Source organism: Rhea americana, unplaced genomic scaffold (genome assembly GCF_003343005.1).
Source record: "Rhea americana isolate MKP2758 unplaced genomic scaffold, rheAme1 scaffold_98, whole genome shotgun sequence".
NCBI classification, from domain to species: domain Eukaryota; kingdom Metazoa; phylum Chordata; class Aves; order Rheiformes; family Rheidae; genus Rhea; species Rhea americana.
The window spans coordinates 3,364,809-3,382,128 of record NW_028187177.1 but is presented as its reverse complement, the minus strand read 5'-3'; the positions used below and the strand labels follow the sequence as shown (position 1 = coordinate 3,382,128).

General features: G+C 47.6%; 1 protein-coding gene across 3 annotated transcripts in view; it reads right to left on the bottom strand.

Annotated features, from left to right (window-relative positions):
* Positions 1–386: 386 nt before the first annotated feature.
* Positions 387–17,320, bottom strand: part of MED12 (mediator complex subunit 12) — a 37,276-nt gene continuing 20,342 nt past the window's right edge. Inside the window, exons 24-44 of one of the 3 annotated variants that reach the window (XM_085325543.1) lie at positions 16,858–16,959; positions 16,033–16,146; positions 15,568–15,731; positions 13,374–13,553; positions 13,112–13,183; positions 12,639–12,799; positions 12,388–12,549; positions 12,191–12,302; positions 11,862–11,951; positions 11,304–11,413; positions 10,575–10,710; positions 10,134–10,295; positions 9,224–9,601; positions 8,733–8,883; positions 8,336–8,541; positions 7,835–7,915; positions 7,384–7,601; positions 6,596–6,758; positions 3,555–3,728; positions 3,309–3,390; positions 387–829 (exon numbers count right to left, since the gene is read on the bottom strand). In XM_085325543.1, coding sequence (XP_085181669.1) covers positions 786–829; positions 3,309–3,390; positions 3,555–3,728; positions 6,596–6,758; positions 7,384–7,601; positions 7,835–7,915; positions 8,336–8,541; positions 8,733–8,883; positions 9,224–9,601; positions 10,134–10,295; positions 10,575–10,710; positions 11,304–11,413; positions 11,862–11,951; positions 12,191–12,302; positions 12,388–12,549; positions 12,639–12,799; positions 13,112–13,183; positions 13,374–13,553; positions 15,568–15,731; positions 16,033–16,146; positions 16,858–16,959 — 3,062 coding nt within the window. In that variant the 3' untranslated portion in view covers positions 387–785. The other 2 variants (XM_085325544.1, XM_085325546.1) reach the window with 2 other exon arrangements.

Genomic DNA, 17,320 nt, shown 5'->3' with positions numbered 1-17,320 from the left:
TACTGCTGCATTTGGAAGCTGGGCTTGTTGATGCTCCAGTTTACCCTATAATATACCTTTCCCTTTGCTTTTAACCCTCTGCCCTTGTGGCATGTGCCACAGATCACAGATAAAGCTCTTAATTGACGTACAAAGCCTACAAAGTTTGTACAAAACCCAGCCAGCAYGTGAACACCGGCTTATGAAACAGGGAAGAAAAAAAGCTTTCTTTCCCAAACCCAACTGCTTAGCCTGAATACCACTTCCACATACACAGAAAAAAGACAGAAACAGATCTCAGTTCTAGTGAGAAAGAAATGGAGCTGATGTACAGAGGTGCTGCGGAGCTGCGTGAGGAGGCCGAGAGCAGCTCGGAGGAGGAAAGGCAGGCTCTGAATACACACTCCTTTTGCAAAGTAAGCTCTCTGTATTCATCCGAGAATGTCTGCAGTACAGGGTTCATCTGGTATAAATAAAGTACAAAATTTTACAATGTCTTAATCATTATTTTAACAAAAATACTAAAAACTGAGTAAAAACTGAAACAAAAGTGGGAAGGGAGACTATCAGCCACAAGGGATCTCCATAAACATTTGTAGAAATCGGATAGTAAAAACACTTTCTCTGTACAATAAAACCATCTTCTTGGCATCTCCCCACGCGATGGGTAGTGGCAGCACGCAGCACTTGGGGCACTAGCCCAAGAACAGAGGTTGGGAGCAGCCCTAGCTTGTAGGTCAGGCTGCAGAGGCTGTATCCGGTCCACAGTGATGTCTCCCTCCTGGATCAGGCTTATGTGCCACAGATCAGTAGCGTCCAAAGGGGTTGTTGTTCTGCTGTGTCTGTGTATCTGTTGAGATGAAAATGGAGTTTAGACAGTCGTACGGTTTCCTCCAGCAAGGAGATTCCCCTCCCCACATCATCAGTAGAGTCCTGAGGGGGGGGGTGGTACAGGATATGAGAAGACAACTGTGTCACTTACAGCACTCTCTGCTATGCTCAACTTCCCCGGGGATTTAGGCAGCAGCACAGACACAACCCCACACACTTCGGCAAAGAGAGGGATATCCTAAAGGCTCTCCAGAGGAGACCTGCTCCATCCCTTATGGTGGAACTGGTGCACCACTGAAGCCCTCAAAGATGGCAACTAGCTGGAAGATGAGGCTAGCTGCAAATTATTTCCGTATTTTGAAAGGAAAACAACCTTATATCTCTGCACAACACCTGCAGCCACACGAGCTGCTCAGACAGCTAACGTCAAACACTTATCCTGAAGAACACCCAGAAACCAGAGTTAGTGAAGGTTTAAGAGATCCAGAGGTCATACTAGCGCACCAAGAACTAGTCTGGCTCCCTGTCAGTACCTAGGTACAAATCAAGACTTATCTGGTTTGAGCGCTATTTGCCTTCAAGCTCAACACCCTTCCTGTACCTACACACAGTGCTCCAYGTGCTGGCTCCTTTCTACGAGGACTCTGTAGCTCAGCCCAATCAGAGGTCTACAGTTCATTGATTTCTTAAGCTTTGGATAGATTTGAGCCAATATTTTAGCAACGGGACAATCTCTACCYTTTCACTGATGAATCCTCAGCAGCAACCTAACTCCATAAAGCAAAGGAGCAGCAGGGATTTCTGCTACATGCAGGACATCACTTAGACCAATAGAGTCTGCAKGAAGAACATGCCCAGAGGACATCCAGGTGGCACAAAAAGGGCTGGAAGCACTCTAGACTTATCTTTGAGACCTCATGAACTTGCAAGCTGCAAAGACACGTGGATTTTCTCCTGAAACCYAATCAGCATGTTTGGCACTGCAGATTAAATAAAAGCAAATCACTGCAGCCTGGCTAGTCCTCTCCTCCTCAGCCCTGCAGCACAACCATACAGTCAGCGTATCCTGGGCCTAAGGTATTCTTGTCCTGCTCCTACAGGATGTTCTCGGTTTATGTCCCGCTTTCCACTCCACCCCAGACACTACGAATAAGAACTCCAGATGGTTCTGGGGGAACTGATGCAAACCCAGCRAGGTAGCACGGAAGCTGCACGCTGACACACGGCCTCACTGGGCCCACGCACCCGCTCCCTATAAAACTCCGCTCCGTTTGCTGTATGTATGGAAAAGATACAAAAATATTCTGCTACATGCAGATTTTTACATGAGGGCTTCCTATACTTGAATGTCCTGGCTAGGATCCCTGTGCAGGCTTGTGGCCTGTGAATCAGACTATTTGGAAATGCTTAAGCATTCCTGTTTTTTTTTTTGTCACAAGTGCTAAGAATTTGCTGTTAGGGAACAAGTGTAAGCACTATTGTTTGGCCATGATTTAATGTAGACATTTATCATGTGAGAGTGCTATACATATGACAAAGAAACACCTCCACCCCCGATTGTCTCCAGCATTTCCCAGGCACAAGCCTGCTCTGAGAAACACTCAGTTTAAAGAAACTGAACTAACAAGTAGATAGAACCGAACAACAAGTAGATAGAGCAAATCTGTCAGCTGTATTTTTACTTGACACTGAATTACAAGCCTCCRGATCCTTGTCTGCCACAGAAATGACGGCCCACCAAAGAAAGGGTCAGTTCCCAGCCACCAAGTTCCTAGCTCCCACCCTACACATTGTTACAGCTGGCACAGTCTCACACTTAATGTGCTGCAAAAAACTATGCAGTCTATCTGTAGGCATTTTCATAGCAACTCTGCCATTTTTATGGCAGAAAAGCCACTAAAGTGACAGTAAAAGCAGCAGGCGGCTCAGAGGGGAACAACACAGAGACTAGGTTCTGCTTCTAGCTCCCCCAGCCACCAGTTCAACAGAGATCGTAAGAGCTGTACATGCCAGCCCAAACATCAGCTGTCGCATTACCCCATCCGTGGCAGCAGCCCTGGAGCGAGCCGCAACGCTTCCCAGAGCGCCACCTCCGTCTCCAAGAAGTCTAGCCTTGACCACATCCTGAACACAGCATCTCTGCGCAACCCACTAGGTGGGTCCCTCAGGATTAGGCCTCTCGGAGCCCTTCAGAGATTGCAAGTGCCAGAGGATACTTTTGGGAAAGCTGCCTAACAGCCGCTACAAAGGCTCCCCGCAGCCCTCTGTGCACAGCAGGCCTGGGAGGCTGCTCGTGTGCTGGCAGCACCGATAGCACTGCTGCTGCGTGTCCCTGGGACAGAAGCTCCAAATCCTGATGCCATCTCCCTGCTGGCATCACTTATGGCCTCAGACAGCCTGGCTTGGCCTTGCTTCCCTACCTCTCCGCACCAGGGTTATCGCAATGGAGAATGGCGGGGAAGGAGACTAGGGACAGAATCAAGAAYACTCAGGCTTACTGGAAAGCTGCTGTTGAAGCTGTCGGACCAAGGCAGCTGTTTGCTGCTGCTGCTGCGTCTGCTGAAGGCCCTGGCGCTGGAACTGCAAAGAGAGAAACGCGGTTACAACCACACCGCCTGGCTGGCGGTCTCAGCACTCACGCGGCCCTGGGAAGCGCAGGAGAGGGAGGAGGGGGGGATGCAGGTGGAGCCCCGTTGTACTCATGCTGGGATGTCACGTCCCTCTGCCTCGGAGGGAACACTCACAATGGGCTGCTGTGGGGGAAGAGCCTGCATCCCCAGCCCCGGGGGCTGGCCCTGCGCCTGTGGCTGAGGCACTGTGGAGACCTGGGGTTGCTGCTGCGGCTGTGGTTGTGGCTGCTGCTGCTGCTGTTGCTGTTGTTGCTGCTGCTGCTGCTGCTGTTGCTGCTGCTGCTGCTGCTGCAAAGACAAAGAAGTGAGACCATCAGGGACACATCTGGAGAAGGCACTCAGCAGCGCAGCACATGAAGGCTGTTCCACCACAGTGACATGCCCTCTTCCACCATCCTCCTTTACAGGTACCTAAATTACCTGAATTTCACACAGACCTGCCCCAGGCTGAGAAATGGAATGATATATAAGGCCAGTAACAGAGTTCTTCTGTAAGATGAGGTCTCAATAAGTAGGAAAAGAGCTACAGGTCTGCTGATCAGCCAGGGAATGGCTAGGAGCAAGCATTACAAGAAGAGCAAACAGGACTAGGAGCTACATCAAGAGGCTGGCTAGCCCATCTCTTGCCTCCAGGTAAGAGTACTTATGTCACCAAGTATTTGTCTGACTTGTTCTCAAAAGTCTCCCAGAGATACTAACACAGCTCCCATAACCTTCCTAAGCAATCTATTCCAGGTCACAGTTATTCCTACTGCTACAATTTTCCCTAATCTCTACCTTGAATCTCATACGCTAAGATTTAAGACCATTTCTTGTCCTACAGCCAAGGGACATGAACAGATTTTATTTATTTAAGATAAACGTGACTTGTATCTCCCTTTGTCTCCACTCCTCTGACCTGAAGCCCAGCTATTTCAGCCTTTCCTCAGTCACATTCCCTAACTCTTCAACCTATTTTGCTGCTCTTTTCTGCCCCTTGAGCCAGCTGGTGCCACACTTCAGTAATGATACGAATCAAACTGGATGCAGAGTTCCAACCTAGATGTTGACTGAACTCTTTATGGCAAGAAAATTACAAATGTACCTGCAAATCTCAAGTATTTTCATTTCTCCAAATGAAACAGATTTCTAATTTCCAGACATTTCTCCTTCCTGTAAAGGCTGTTTTGAACCCACTAGATAAAAAGAAGAATTTCTAGCAGAAATATAAAACTACTAACGTTATCATGCAAAGCACGGTGATATGAGGTACAATTCTGATYACCAGCTCAAAAAGGTAAGATTCAAACCTTGGACAGACTTAGAAAACAGACAAAGATTATCAGGAAAAGGGACAACTTYTTAGGAGAGGAGGTTAGAAAAACCCGACCTTTGGAGGATACAAGTGCTCCCTACAAATACATTGGGCAAACATCAAGGAGAAAGAAGAGCCAGTAAATAACAGAATACAGACAACAATTGGATAAAAGAATGGATCACAAATACACAGAGGCTTGGATCAAGAAGGGTTCTACCCATTAAAGGGTGTGAATTTCTAGAACAGCCTAAGTTCTATTTTAAACCAGTTTGGCCACTTAGGCTTCTGAAACAGATCCTACAACCTGGATACACTAGAAAGTAGACAACTGACTGAACAAGCCAGGAGACTCTTTCCAACCTCATGCTCTACACTCCTAATATTAACTGTCAGTCAGGAAAGGCCAAAATAGCTGGGCTTCAGGATAAAGAAGAAGAGAAAAGGGGGGAATCCAAGTCTCCACATCTGTCATAAAAAGATTAAGCTGTTCATGCCTATTGGTTGTAGTACAAGAAATGGCCTTAAATCATTATGGGTTTGTAGTCAGCTCATTATCAACCTGTGAAAGACTAACCGAGAGGCCATTCTTCCTTTCCACAAGCCACTGCATCATGACAGTCAACTCAAGCACCAAGAGCATTTTGCTTCTGGGCTTCCCGATACCACAGCAAGAGTCACCTGTAGCAGGGGAGACTCTGCCACCTCCCCCACAACACACTTACTTTTTTCTTTTTTTTGAGCAACCAAACAACATCAGCTAAAACCAGAAGGTACATAAAGTTACTGAGATAGGACAATTGTAAGCAACTTGCCTGAGGAATGTTCTTTTCCTAAATAAGTGATGGAGAATGCTAAAAAAGACCCAGTGAATAGTCAGGAAATGCCACTTATCAAAAGGACTAAGAACTGCTGACCATGCTACAGGCAATCTCTTGTCCAGTGCAAGGCAGCAATTCACAAATTCTGCTGACAGTGGCTCTCTGCAGGAACCACTGCCTCACGCAGGTACCTTGCAGAGCACCCAGCACTGTAACACAGGTGCCATCTAAAATCTGCCCACATTTTACACGTTTGCTAAGCTTTGTGAAAAGGAATACAGTTCACCACAAAATTCCTGTTTAATGTTTCTCTTTCCATTCAATCCAATCCTATAATTATAAAAAAAATTTATTCATGCTTGTATTACTTTATCATATGCGTATTTAACATTCATAAGACCAGTATGCAAATCCATGGGATACTCATCTCTGTTGACATGAGTCTGCAAACTCCTCTGTACCTACAGTTAAGTCTGACCACTCACGTTGGATCAGCTTTCCACCATCCACCGTAAGATGTGGAGGACATGTACTGATTCATACCAGATCTCTTACTACTGAGAATTATGACTGATGCTTACTTTGGTTTTGTGAAAATGCAGACACACTCCTACAAATGATCTTGTAAGCAACAACTCTACCTGCCCTGGGCTGGACAGGGGAATTTTCACTTTATTTCTAACTACTGTAACGTTGACTTCCGAGACAGCTAGCTTTCTGCACAATCTTACGAGCTCAGCTGGAGCTCAAAAAAGTGGGATGCAGGCCACAGGATACTAAACAGACCTTTGCTGTTCTTAACTTTTCTTCAGTTCATGCTGGGTGACCGGCAAAAGGCAGCACAGCAGGTCTCTCCATGAGGAGTGGAGAGCTCTAAGGAAGGAACAACTGCCTAGCAAATTATTACAGACAGCCCCCAACAGAGTTGACATCCCTCCTAGCACAGGGAGGCAGAGCAGGGCACTGCTGATGCAGGGGTAAGCAGTGCTCAGCAAGCTCCTCTGGCTCCAGCGGCCTTCTGTGTGTCACCACCCACTCACCCTCAGCATCTGCTGCTGCTGTTGCTGCTGCTGCCTCAGGTACTGCTGCTGCTGCTGATCAGGCAATATCTGACTAGGTCGAATTCCTGAAGGGACTCCTTGTGCACCCAAATGGTTCATCCCACTCATCATGGGGGCCTGCTGTATCGACTGGTGAGGAAATCTGTAAGAGACAAGGACACCAATAACCATGAAGTAAAGGAGTCGCAGGCTGCTGGCTTCTTTAATCTAAACCCAGCTTCTGCCATCAACATCACAGCCCCGATAGCCCCTTGTAGCCCATGCTCTCTCTCTGCAGAAAAGGCAAGAGACACCAGGGCCCTTCAGGGCTTCATCCAGCCTGATTTAAGAAGCTCTGAATAATGACACTCAGCCCACTCTTCTGCAAAGCTCCCCTGCTGGATGTTTGCCTACCCAGGAGCAGCAGGAGTCCCAGGTCTAGCCCCTAGTGAGTGATCAGCTGGCCAGATTCAAATTGAAAACAGACTTTCCCAGGTCATTTGCCTCATACTTCCCAATTTCATCTTTTCTGGCTGGTAACACTGTCTCCTGCCTGCAGCTGGCATCTCTCCGAATTTCCTCCTGTCTCTCTGTTTCTTCCTGGGACTGAAAGCTGGAAAAAGATGTTCCCTTGAGCTTGAGGATGCAAAGGACTCAGATGCTGAACCACACAGCATGGAAAACAACAGGCTTTTCACAGATTGCTATTAGGAATGTCTAAACTGAGAGTGGGGAATGTCCTGATGAAATACAAACAGTTCCGTAGCATCCAGGAGGGTGCGAGGTACCTCTGTGTGTTGCCCAATGTGTGCCCATAGCCTGGGGCCTGCTGGTGCACGTAGCCGCTTGGTCTCTGCTGCATCTGTCTAACAGGGTCCACCAGGGCTGGGTTAGAGCTAGGGTGGGAATTCTGATAGGGCTGGCCAGAATAGGTAGGAGGTACCATCGTGCCCGACTGGGAYGGGTGCTGCTGAAGGCCTATGTGGGAGACATAAGGTGTGTARCCCTGAAATGAAACAAAAACAAAAAAAAGCTTTGTAAGCAATGGGGTACAGAACAGAAATGAAAGCAGAGTGACCAGCTCTGTTAGTGCCGTCACAAGGCCGCTCACCTCTGCGATTCAAGTTCATGTTGGCTAGTAAATAAGGACTGAAAAGAGCTGAGCGATTTCAGGACTTAGGAGCACTGTCCTGTGTGGGAAATCAGATCCCAGTCTTACCTGGGGTCACTGCCACTTACCTGGGAGGGCTGCAGTGCTCCATAGGACGGGGTTGGGGCCATCTGGCGCACCGGCTGCTGRCCCATTATGCCTTGGCCCTGCTGGAAGACAAGAAAAACACTTTTTTCAGTATTACCAAACCAGACAAGTAGCTTCACTGTAAACCCATCAGACTGCTGCACAGGATGTAGTGCGCAGATGCTAACAGTATCTGCTTCCCCCTGAACTGGGTAAAATAGGCTACTAACACCCCTGCCACCCCTCAGCCAGGACGTGCCCCTCTCTCTGCCCAACAGCCACAGATGTTCCAGGGTACCTCAGTGACAATCTCTACCAATTCCTTTAGTGACACGCACCCAACAAAGGGAGTGGCAAACAGAGCAGCCCCAGAGGGACAGACTTGAGAGTCAACAGCTTTCCAGGGCAGAAACAGACACATTTGGAGAGTTCTGCCCTAGCGCACAGCTAGGCCCTGCTGTGTTACAGGGTCTGGCATGAACAGCAGGGCAGCTCRGACTTACCAACTTCGCCTGAAGCTGCTGCCTCAGGATCTGCCCCTGGGACACTGGGGGCTGCTGTCTGTACACTGCTGGCTTATAGGATGGGTCAAGGCCCATCATGCTCCCCATCCCTGAAGGCAGCACCCCGGTATAGGGAGGACGACTCTGAACAAGTTTCCCCAGTGGCATGCGCACAGGTCTGTAGGACGTATCCAGGCGAGGGCCACCTGCAAGAGGAAGAGAATGACTAGTTACATGCTATCGCTGAGCCTTGCAGCTCTAGAGTGAGGGTTCATCACCATATCTGGATACACAAGAAGCAGAAGAAGCAAGTATGTGTAGAACCATCTTGCAGAAAGGGTTCTCCCAAGAGAATCCTGAAGAGGTGCAGCAGGCTCACCTTCTCCTCCCCACCTACCTGCTGGAAGAGGCTGATTCTGGGCATAGAGACCCATTGGTGATTGTCCATATGCCAGTCTAGACACAGTGCTTCCTGGCTGGTGATGCAAGAGATCTGTAGGCATGCCAACTCCATATGAAACTCCTCGGCTAGGACCCAGCATAAAATCCTGCAAAGACAAAGAAAGGCGTAAGAAAGGTCAGCATGTGCTGGGAATTTACAGCTGGATGAAATGTACAAAAAGGATGCAGAGTCCACCAAGGGCAGCCCAGAGTGCTGTCCAAGCTGGGTAGTCTCTTTCCCTCCCACTAGAGTTTAAGGAAACACTTGCCCTACCTCAGGGCAGCGGGAGAAAGACAGAGCTCCAATACTCCCAGTTGAGAGAAAAAATTCCATCTCTGTCACTACACTGCTCTCYGCTCACAGGTTCCTCCCGAAGACCCAAGGAAGCTCCCTGTGACCAGCAAGCCTGGACAGGGGAAGCTCRTAGTTGTTGGACAGTTAATTACCTCACTTTTGCTGGCAGACTGGTTGCGTTTCTTGGCTTTGCTCTGTTTCTTCTTGCGTTCTTCAGTAGAGGTGGCAGGATTGGAGCTTGTTTTGTCAGCCTTGGCTGGTTCCACAGCCTTCTTCTCAGGCTCTAAAGCCACAGGTGTAGGAGGCTCTTCTTCTTCAGGAGGCAGTGGCAGTGGCTCTAGGTAGTAACTACGAGGCTTGGGTTTTAAGTGCGTGTGGTACAGAAGAAGCCTCTGCTGCTCCTCAAACCTGGACACTTTGCGATCCACCCGGACTGTCCCAAACCATCCCCAGGAGAGGGGGGCTGAGTGCTTCAAGCCCTCAAACAGATCCCAAGGAGAAATCTTCTGTTTTGTAGAGACTTGCAAACCCTTTAATAAAAAAAGAAAAGAAATAAGAACCTACAAGCCTCTGTTATTTCTCCAGCTACAGTACAGAAAACTCTAGGCTTCCACCAGACCTCACTCAGTGTCCMAACTACTTGCTACTGGTCCTTGCTCTTCCACACAGGAAACAGTCATTTCTAAAGGCTTGCAACGAAATATTTCTCTGCCTGTCTCCTGTTACATACAACTGCTGGCATTGCCCAGTTAAGTCACGCAATAGGAATTACAGGTTTCTCTTTATGCTTCAGATAGGCATGAATACAAAAACCAAAATTTAAATAATTTCTCAGGCCAGAGCAGCATGTATCAACGAGCATTAGCACACATTAACACCTAACTTTGCCCTTTTGGGGCATGGTTAGGTGCCAGCTTGGCTGTGTGTAGCCAGTCACATCAAGCTCAGCATACAACCAGGTGTGCAGCAAACACAAGCCTCCCAAGCAGTGAAGACTCAAGAATTCGGTTGACAAGTGAAATCTGTATACAGCCGCAATACAGAAAAGAGAGCTTCACTTACTTCCTTCTTGAAGATGGAGTCAAAGCCAGCTATTTTATTGCCTTTGGTGTCAATGAGAGATCCCTGAGGTTCGCAGGTGATGACGTCTCGGGTTTGCTTGGGAAGGGGAAGTAGCTGTCGCACCTTTTCCAGGCTGTCAGACTGCCGGTCCCCCAGCTCCTTCTGCACATGGAGAGCAGAGGAGACTTCAAGAATTACTCAAGAGAAAAGCATCCAGAGTCCGCCTGTACCTCTACTGGTGTCAACTTCCACCCGCTCATTATCACAACCTATCACCTTTGCACCCTTCACCCCAATACCCACAAAGCCATAGAGGCAAACGTCATGGCCTGTCTAAGCAGCAACAGGACAAGTACTGTACGCAACACCCAGATAAATCTGCATAGTTGGGCCAATGTGACACAGCACTCAGCTCCCTACATAGGGCGCAGTGTCCCTCACCCTGAGTTTCTTGACCAGATTCATGTACGCCCGTTTGTTCTCCTCCATGCTGCCCTGAGAAATGCTGGACATATCGGCAGCCAGGGTGCCATTGATGAGAACACTCAGCATGTCCAACACCGTGGTGAAGAGCTCGCTGTTGGTCAGAACAGAAAGGCTAAAGTCACAGGAGAAGCAGATACAGAACTTCGGCCATCACAGTAACACAAAATATTATTAGATTATTGAGAGTACTGCCTAGACTCAGAAGCGTCAAGCCCCTTAGCACAGGATGTTTCATGGCATGCTATGCTGCTTTCAGCTGCTGCTTCTTCCACACGGAAAGAGCTCTCTTCAGTCTCCCACACTTAACCCCCTTTCCCTATACAACCCAGAGTGTTCACATTTTAGTCAACTGCAGTATCACAGATTAAGACTGGCCTCCTATCCTCCTGTTCAGCTTCTCCAAAAAGTTATCCCTGCAGGTCCCAACTGAAGGGAGTGAGCTCACGTTCTTCCCAGCTTGTCCGTTTGCATCTGGAAACCCAGGTTTCTTCCAGATATATCAGAGTGCACTTACACAATGAGACCTAGGTTATAGCTTCTTATTACTCTGAAGTCTCTTTCAGCAACCACTGTCTAGAGAGACGACAAGCTCACACCAGAAAGGGTCTGCCTCCCAACAACTACCTCACACAAGGGCTGCCTCTCTTGAGAAGTGTACCGATCAGAAGCCAGCCAGAAAATTACTTGTTTGACTGCATGTCCACAGTGCCACTGCTGATGATGTCCAGGAGTAGCACAGCCCATTCAGTTGTCTGCTGTGTACTCCGTTGAACTGTGTCAAACATTCCTCCCACCTGGCAGGGAAGAATAGTTTAGAGTCACAGGTACAGCTAGAAGAAATGCTAAGATTAGAAAGTGAGATGGGAGCCTAAATCGGAGGAACTCCTACCCTACAACAACTCCTACAGAGGGCTGAAGGAAACTGCCATCAGTAGAACAAAACCTCAGACGTAAGCAGTAATGGTGTGGACTCCAAAAGCATTGAAATGGGAAGGCAATGTTGTGCCTAGCCTGCACAGCACATCTCAGAGAAACAGAGACCAAGCCTGTGGATCCCATCCTGGCCCAACAGAGGAAGGGAGTTTCTCCACCCACCCKATCCCACACAGGGCTCAAGACCTAGAAGCAGCTGAGACCTCTCTCCTCAGAGTATGTATCACCCCCTCAGTGCTCATTTGCCCAGAAAAAGGGTAGAGGACTCTTCGCTCCATGTGGTTAACCTCTCCTTCTGCAACTGCTCACCAAATTCAGTCGGAGTTTCAGGGCCTCATGCATCAGTTGCTTGGCTTTGCAGTCATCTTGGTACTGATCTTCCCGCCAATTCGTAACAATCTAAGAGATTGAGGAAAGAGGATAGACCTCACAAGCTGGACTATGAATTTTATAGAGGGCAGCTTGTSTTACCCACTATCTGGTGACTCTGAGGAGAGGCACCTGCACTGACTGGCACAAGACCTTCACCTTATTGAGCACACACTCAGCCAGACAACATTCGTGTAGGACACGCCCAATAACCAGCTTGCTGAGGCATGAACTCTTGAGGAAAGGGAGGAGAGAAGACAGACATCTACCTGCTGGACTTGACTGTATAGAGAGGTGAGAAGGCCTTCCCGCTGCTCATCCTGTCCTTTCAAGCACGTTAGCACCAGTGACAGAAACGGCTGCTGGCTCAGGAGGGACATGCTGCAAAGAGAACAGTGAGGGAGCTGTACTGCCAGGCTGGAGGATCAGCAGAGCCAGCATTGCTTGTCCTTTCCYCAGGACTCACCTTTTCTGCTTCTGGCGGTCCCGCTCTTTGCGGGATGATGACCCCAGATGCTGTCCTTTCTCCAGCTCCTCTCCAGCAGCTTTCAGCACATGGCCCTGCACTGATGTTGGAAGCTTGGCAATCAGAGGGGCTACCAGCCACACTCCTGACCTCTCCAGGGAGCTGTRACAACACAGCAGGGAAAAGCAGTTCGTAATCCAATCCATGATTCAAATKTGTCCACAAGGCAGCCTCACACTGAGCTCACCTACCTGAGGATGGGTTTGGATTTGTTGCTGGCAGGTGTAGCACTTGCTGAGCTGCTGATACTGTTGACTCCATTGCCAGCAGAGCTAGCAGAGCTGGTCTCTGCTGATTGCTGAAATACCTCAATGGTGGCCTTGGCTATATTTTCTAACAAGGAGTTCATTTCCTAGAGATAGAGCAAGGGAAGAGAGGAGAGCTAAGCCTCTCTCTGAGAGCATCCACTGATGAGGCTTGCACATCTAAACRCGACGCAGTGCAAACCCAATCAGTAAATTCCCCCAGGGCTGCTGCTCTTGGAGATTTCAGACTTCCCATATCCTTCTCATTCTTAGCTATCACCAGACTCACCCAYACCTCCTCTTTGTTTATTTTCTCCACATACTCACTTTTGCTAAGCCACCTCCTCACCATCTCACAAGCAACCACTTCAACACTAGCAACACACATCCCTGCATGGTTCCACTGAGCAGTAACTCACATTATTTGCCGTCTGCTTAATCATGAGCTGCAGCTCTAGCGAGGATTGCCTCATGGTCCACTGGTCCAAATTCTGCAATACACACACACACACACTTCAGATGAGTCCTTGTCTCAGTTCAAACCATGTCCTCAATTCAAACCCTCAGATCCCTTGTTAAGAAGTGTCAGATCCCTCAGAGGTCTGCCTTTTGGACAGCCACATTGTAACACTACATTAACCAATTACTAGGACATTCTCAAACTCTATCAGGATCCTGYACCTGTAGGATGCGTTTAATCCTCTGCCGCTGAGGATTTTCTCCCTCCTCATTGTCCAGCAGTCGGTGTGGATAGCAGATCAGCTGCATCAATCTCTGAGCCTGTGTGCTGCTTAGGACAGGATCCTGCAAGTCATTGCTGTCTTCACAGAGGGACTTCAGACATCGCTCACCTACCCACTCCTGCAAGACAAGCACAGGAAGGCAGGGTCAACATAGRCTCATGTCAGACACCAAACCAGTGCTGCCATCCTCAGCCTCAGGGAGATTAAGGGAATACATCAAACATCAAACTCTTAAGAACCTTACTGGAACAGGTTAATGCCTGACAATCATTTTTGTTCTTGAACTGTACTGCCTTGATTCAGCAAGCATCAGGTGTCACTACACCATCCTCTCTCAGAACTCCTCTTGCTTGTGTATGCAATCTCCATATCCTTGAGAAGGCTCTTTTTCCCACCTGTCCAGCTTTCCACTGGAATTCAGTAGGACTTTGCCTCTGACCCGCTTTAGATTTAGATAACCTCACAGATACGAGGTCAAYGACCTTAAAAGACTATCAGCCTGTCTCTCCAACATTTCTTTTTGAGCATAYAGTCATCTCCTCAGGCTCCATGTCACTGAAATGGAGTCCTTTATCTGTCTCTTTTCAGAAGAGTACTACAAACACTTTCGAGCATCACAGACAACTCTGCGCACCAACAGTCAGATTCAGGTTAACAGCTTTTGACTCAGGTCTCCTTCTTGGTTCTTACTCACAACTCTGACTTGTCACAGATCCACAAAATCAATTCTTTCAAAGAGCCAATCATGYTTATGTTTATTAATTTAGATAGTCTAAAGGACAAACCAACAATTAAGTCATAATCATTTGTACCTAAGAAAACTTTAATCCAGTTCTGTAATCCACTCCTTTGTTCCTCTCTCAGGATGAAGTCTAACAAAAAAAATGCACACCTGAATGTGATATATTTTTTGAAGTTTGAGAAATCACCACATGTGGTTTAAGGCATTCTACAGACATTTCAGAACTGATAGTGCGAGTTCTGCAACATCTATCACTTGGACTAAGGTGCAGATGGTAAACACAGTTTTTTTTTTTGTTTGTTTTTTTTATATATACCTTTTACAGCTGCAAGAGCCCTGACACAATTTGGTGGCRCTTGCTAGCATATACTGGAATACTCATTCCTACGTATCCAGTGCTGCCAACAGTTGGTCCAAGTTGCGATATCTGACACTCTGCTATTTCCTCCTGCACACATACATGCACACACACATACACCCACATTCTGCCTGCTGTGCATCCTTCCTACGCAGACAGGGACCAGTAAGGGAAGATCTACTTCTGTCAGTGCTACAGTCAGGTTTTAGCATGAAGTGGGTTGAATTTATACTCGTAAATATGCATCTCCAGTTCTTTTGTAGGCTGATAACACTGCTGTATAATGAACCAATTAAAAAACATCACCACAAAGCACAAGGGCGACATAGCACTGAGTAGAACACAGGTTTCAAATTGTGACACTGCATCTTCTCTGCTGACAGAATAAATTTGTAACCAAGGCTAAGGACACCCTTCGCTACTCACTCAATTTCATACAGTAATGGCAACAGCCACTCCACTCTGCAACTAAGTACATTATTAGCCAGGTTTCAGTTCCTCAAATGTCAATTTTCCACAAAGAAACAGAGTTGCTGGTGCTGTCAGATTAGGGCTGAGCAAAAGACTTTTGTTGTTGTTCCTTTAATTTAGTTAATCCTTTAACTAAACAGGGCACTGCAAAGCCTAGGGATACATTAACAGCCTAGCTGCAAGCAACACTTAAGCTACTCTCTGAGAGGCACCATTTATCACTTCAACAAGCAGTCTTCCTCATGCTTATCTTCTCTGCCTTCAGCAAACATCTTGGCAAACCACTCCCAGCTCTCCCCACTTTGGGCATGAGCCCTGTGCTGTTACCAGAGCAGAGGGGATGTACAGTCCCTGCATACTTTAACATTCAATTCTCGACAGCTGTTCAACCTTTTTTGCTAGCGATGGGCAATCCTTAGCGCTATCACATGGCAGAACCACAGCTGGTTCTTTACTGATATTTCAACAAAATACAATTTTCTTCAGATGGGGCTTGGAAGGTATGGGATACACCCATCTGCAGAAGGGACAAGGACAAACCCAGAGATGGGACAGACTCACCTGTTGACAGATACTCCTTAGTACATACTTGGCATAAATATCCAAGCTAGCTGTTTCTACAGTTACTACCCGACCGCCAGCCTTCCTGGTACCCAGCTCATCATCCATGAGATCATCAACGCCTCCAGGGTGGGAAAAGCCAGAGCCTTTCAGTTCTGCATCTCCTGCAAGGAAGAGCAAGTGTCACTTAATCACCACTGCCATACCCAAARCCTGACCCACAACACATTTAGAGCTTTCACAGATTCTCGCTATGACCAGCAATCTCTTTGCAGTTGAGAGAGAAGCTTATTTATAGCTCTGCCTGAGGGCTCCAGACAGACCAGCCACATTATCCACCAAAATGGATCTTCTCTACCCTTCTGTAAAGYCAATACATGCCTGTCCCTATGCAAAACAATGTCTATCATCCATTCCACTAAAAACCATTCTTTCTTACAGGTTCAGGCTAACGTAGGTACGTACCGAGAACAAAGACAGCCTTCAGCACTGCAAACACTGCTCCATCTACAATGCGATTCTGGGAAGCTGCCAATAAATGACGGTCACAGGAGGAACGGATTCCCACTGTGGGTTTGTCTGCAAAGACAACAACAGGGAAGGGCAATACMCAGCAAGTGAAAAAGACCAACGCTCCAGAGCTGAAGTATAATTCAGCCAGTTAGCAGGATCAAGTTCAGAAAATCCTGAGGCTAGTCCTTTTCCCACCTATAACATGGGGTCAGTTTAATTAAGTATAGCACAGCACYATGCCAATCATACTGCGACAACTGAAGCGTGAAATCCAAATGGGGAACAGTGCCTGTGTCATGAACTCCAAGCTCCAACAGTACCCTAACCTAGTATATGGGCTGGGTYTGGAGATCTGAGCAATCAGGATACTGATGAGGAGCCAAGAACAGAGCTTCCTGGACTGGTTCCATCAGCAGACAAAAAGGGAGTGCTGTGAAATAGCAGCTTCTGGCACCAAGCTAAGAGGCTATACAAAGCTATAGACCAAAAAGAGACGTGATCATTACTCCAATGGCTTAGCAATGGCAAGGCCACCTCTACTCGTGAGTTCCCAGCCTCCTGAGCCTCCTCTCCAAGACACCTGGCTACCACAGAGTGAAATAAATGGAAAGATATTGTTCTTTGTCCTCTGCAGAAACTAGTGTATCAGACTAGGTCTGCTCTATTCACAGTAATCAAGGCATGATCTCTAATCACAGGGTCCAACATCTCTTTTTCTAGGGTGCAGGAGACTCAGTGCTTTCACAATAAAGAAAGGCTCTATTTTCATTCACTTACTGCCATCTTGCTGGCATGGGTTCAGCTGTGGAGTCTTAAACAGATGGAGTAAAATCCGGCAGGTCAGACGTGCTCCTGGTTCCGAGTCCTGTTCACTGCAGGCTATGTAAAGACAACAGTCAACTTGAGATTTCTCAAGTACTGGGACAGCTGACTCTCAATCCAAAAGCTATTTACACTGCATTGCCCGGCAGCAACCAGTGGAGAAGCTGCTGCAGGCTTATTGTATTTACAAATATGGAGCACACGCAGCAATTAACATGAAAGTGAGCAAATAAATCAGTATTATACCCCAAAACATGCACTGCACTCTGCTCACTTCACCTTCCCAACTTCACTGTGTCAGAGTCTGGATGCTGCAATTCCCAGAGCAAAGCTAGGAAGATGGGTGGAAGAATAAYGGCAGAGCGACCCAGATACAAGGCCAATTGGTGAGCTGGCTGCTCCAGTCAAAACGCTGACC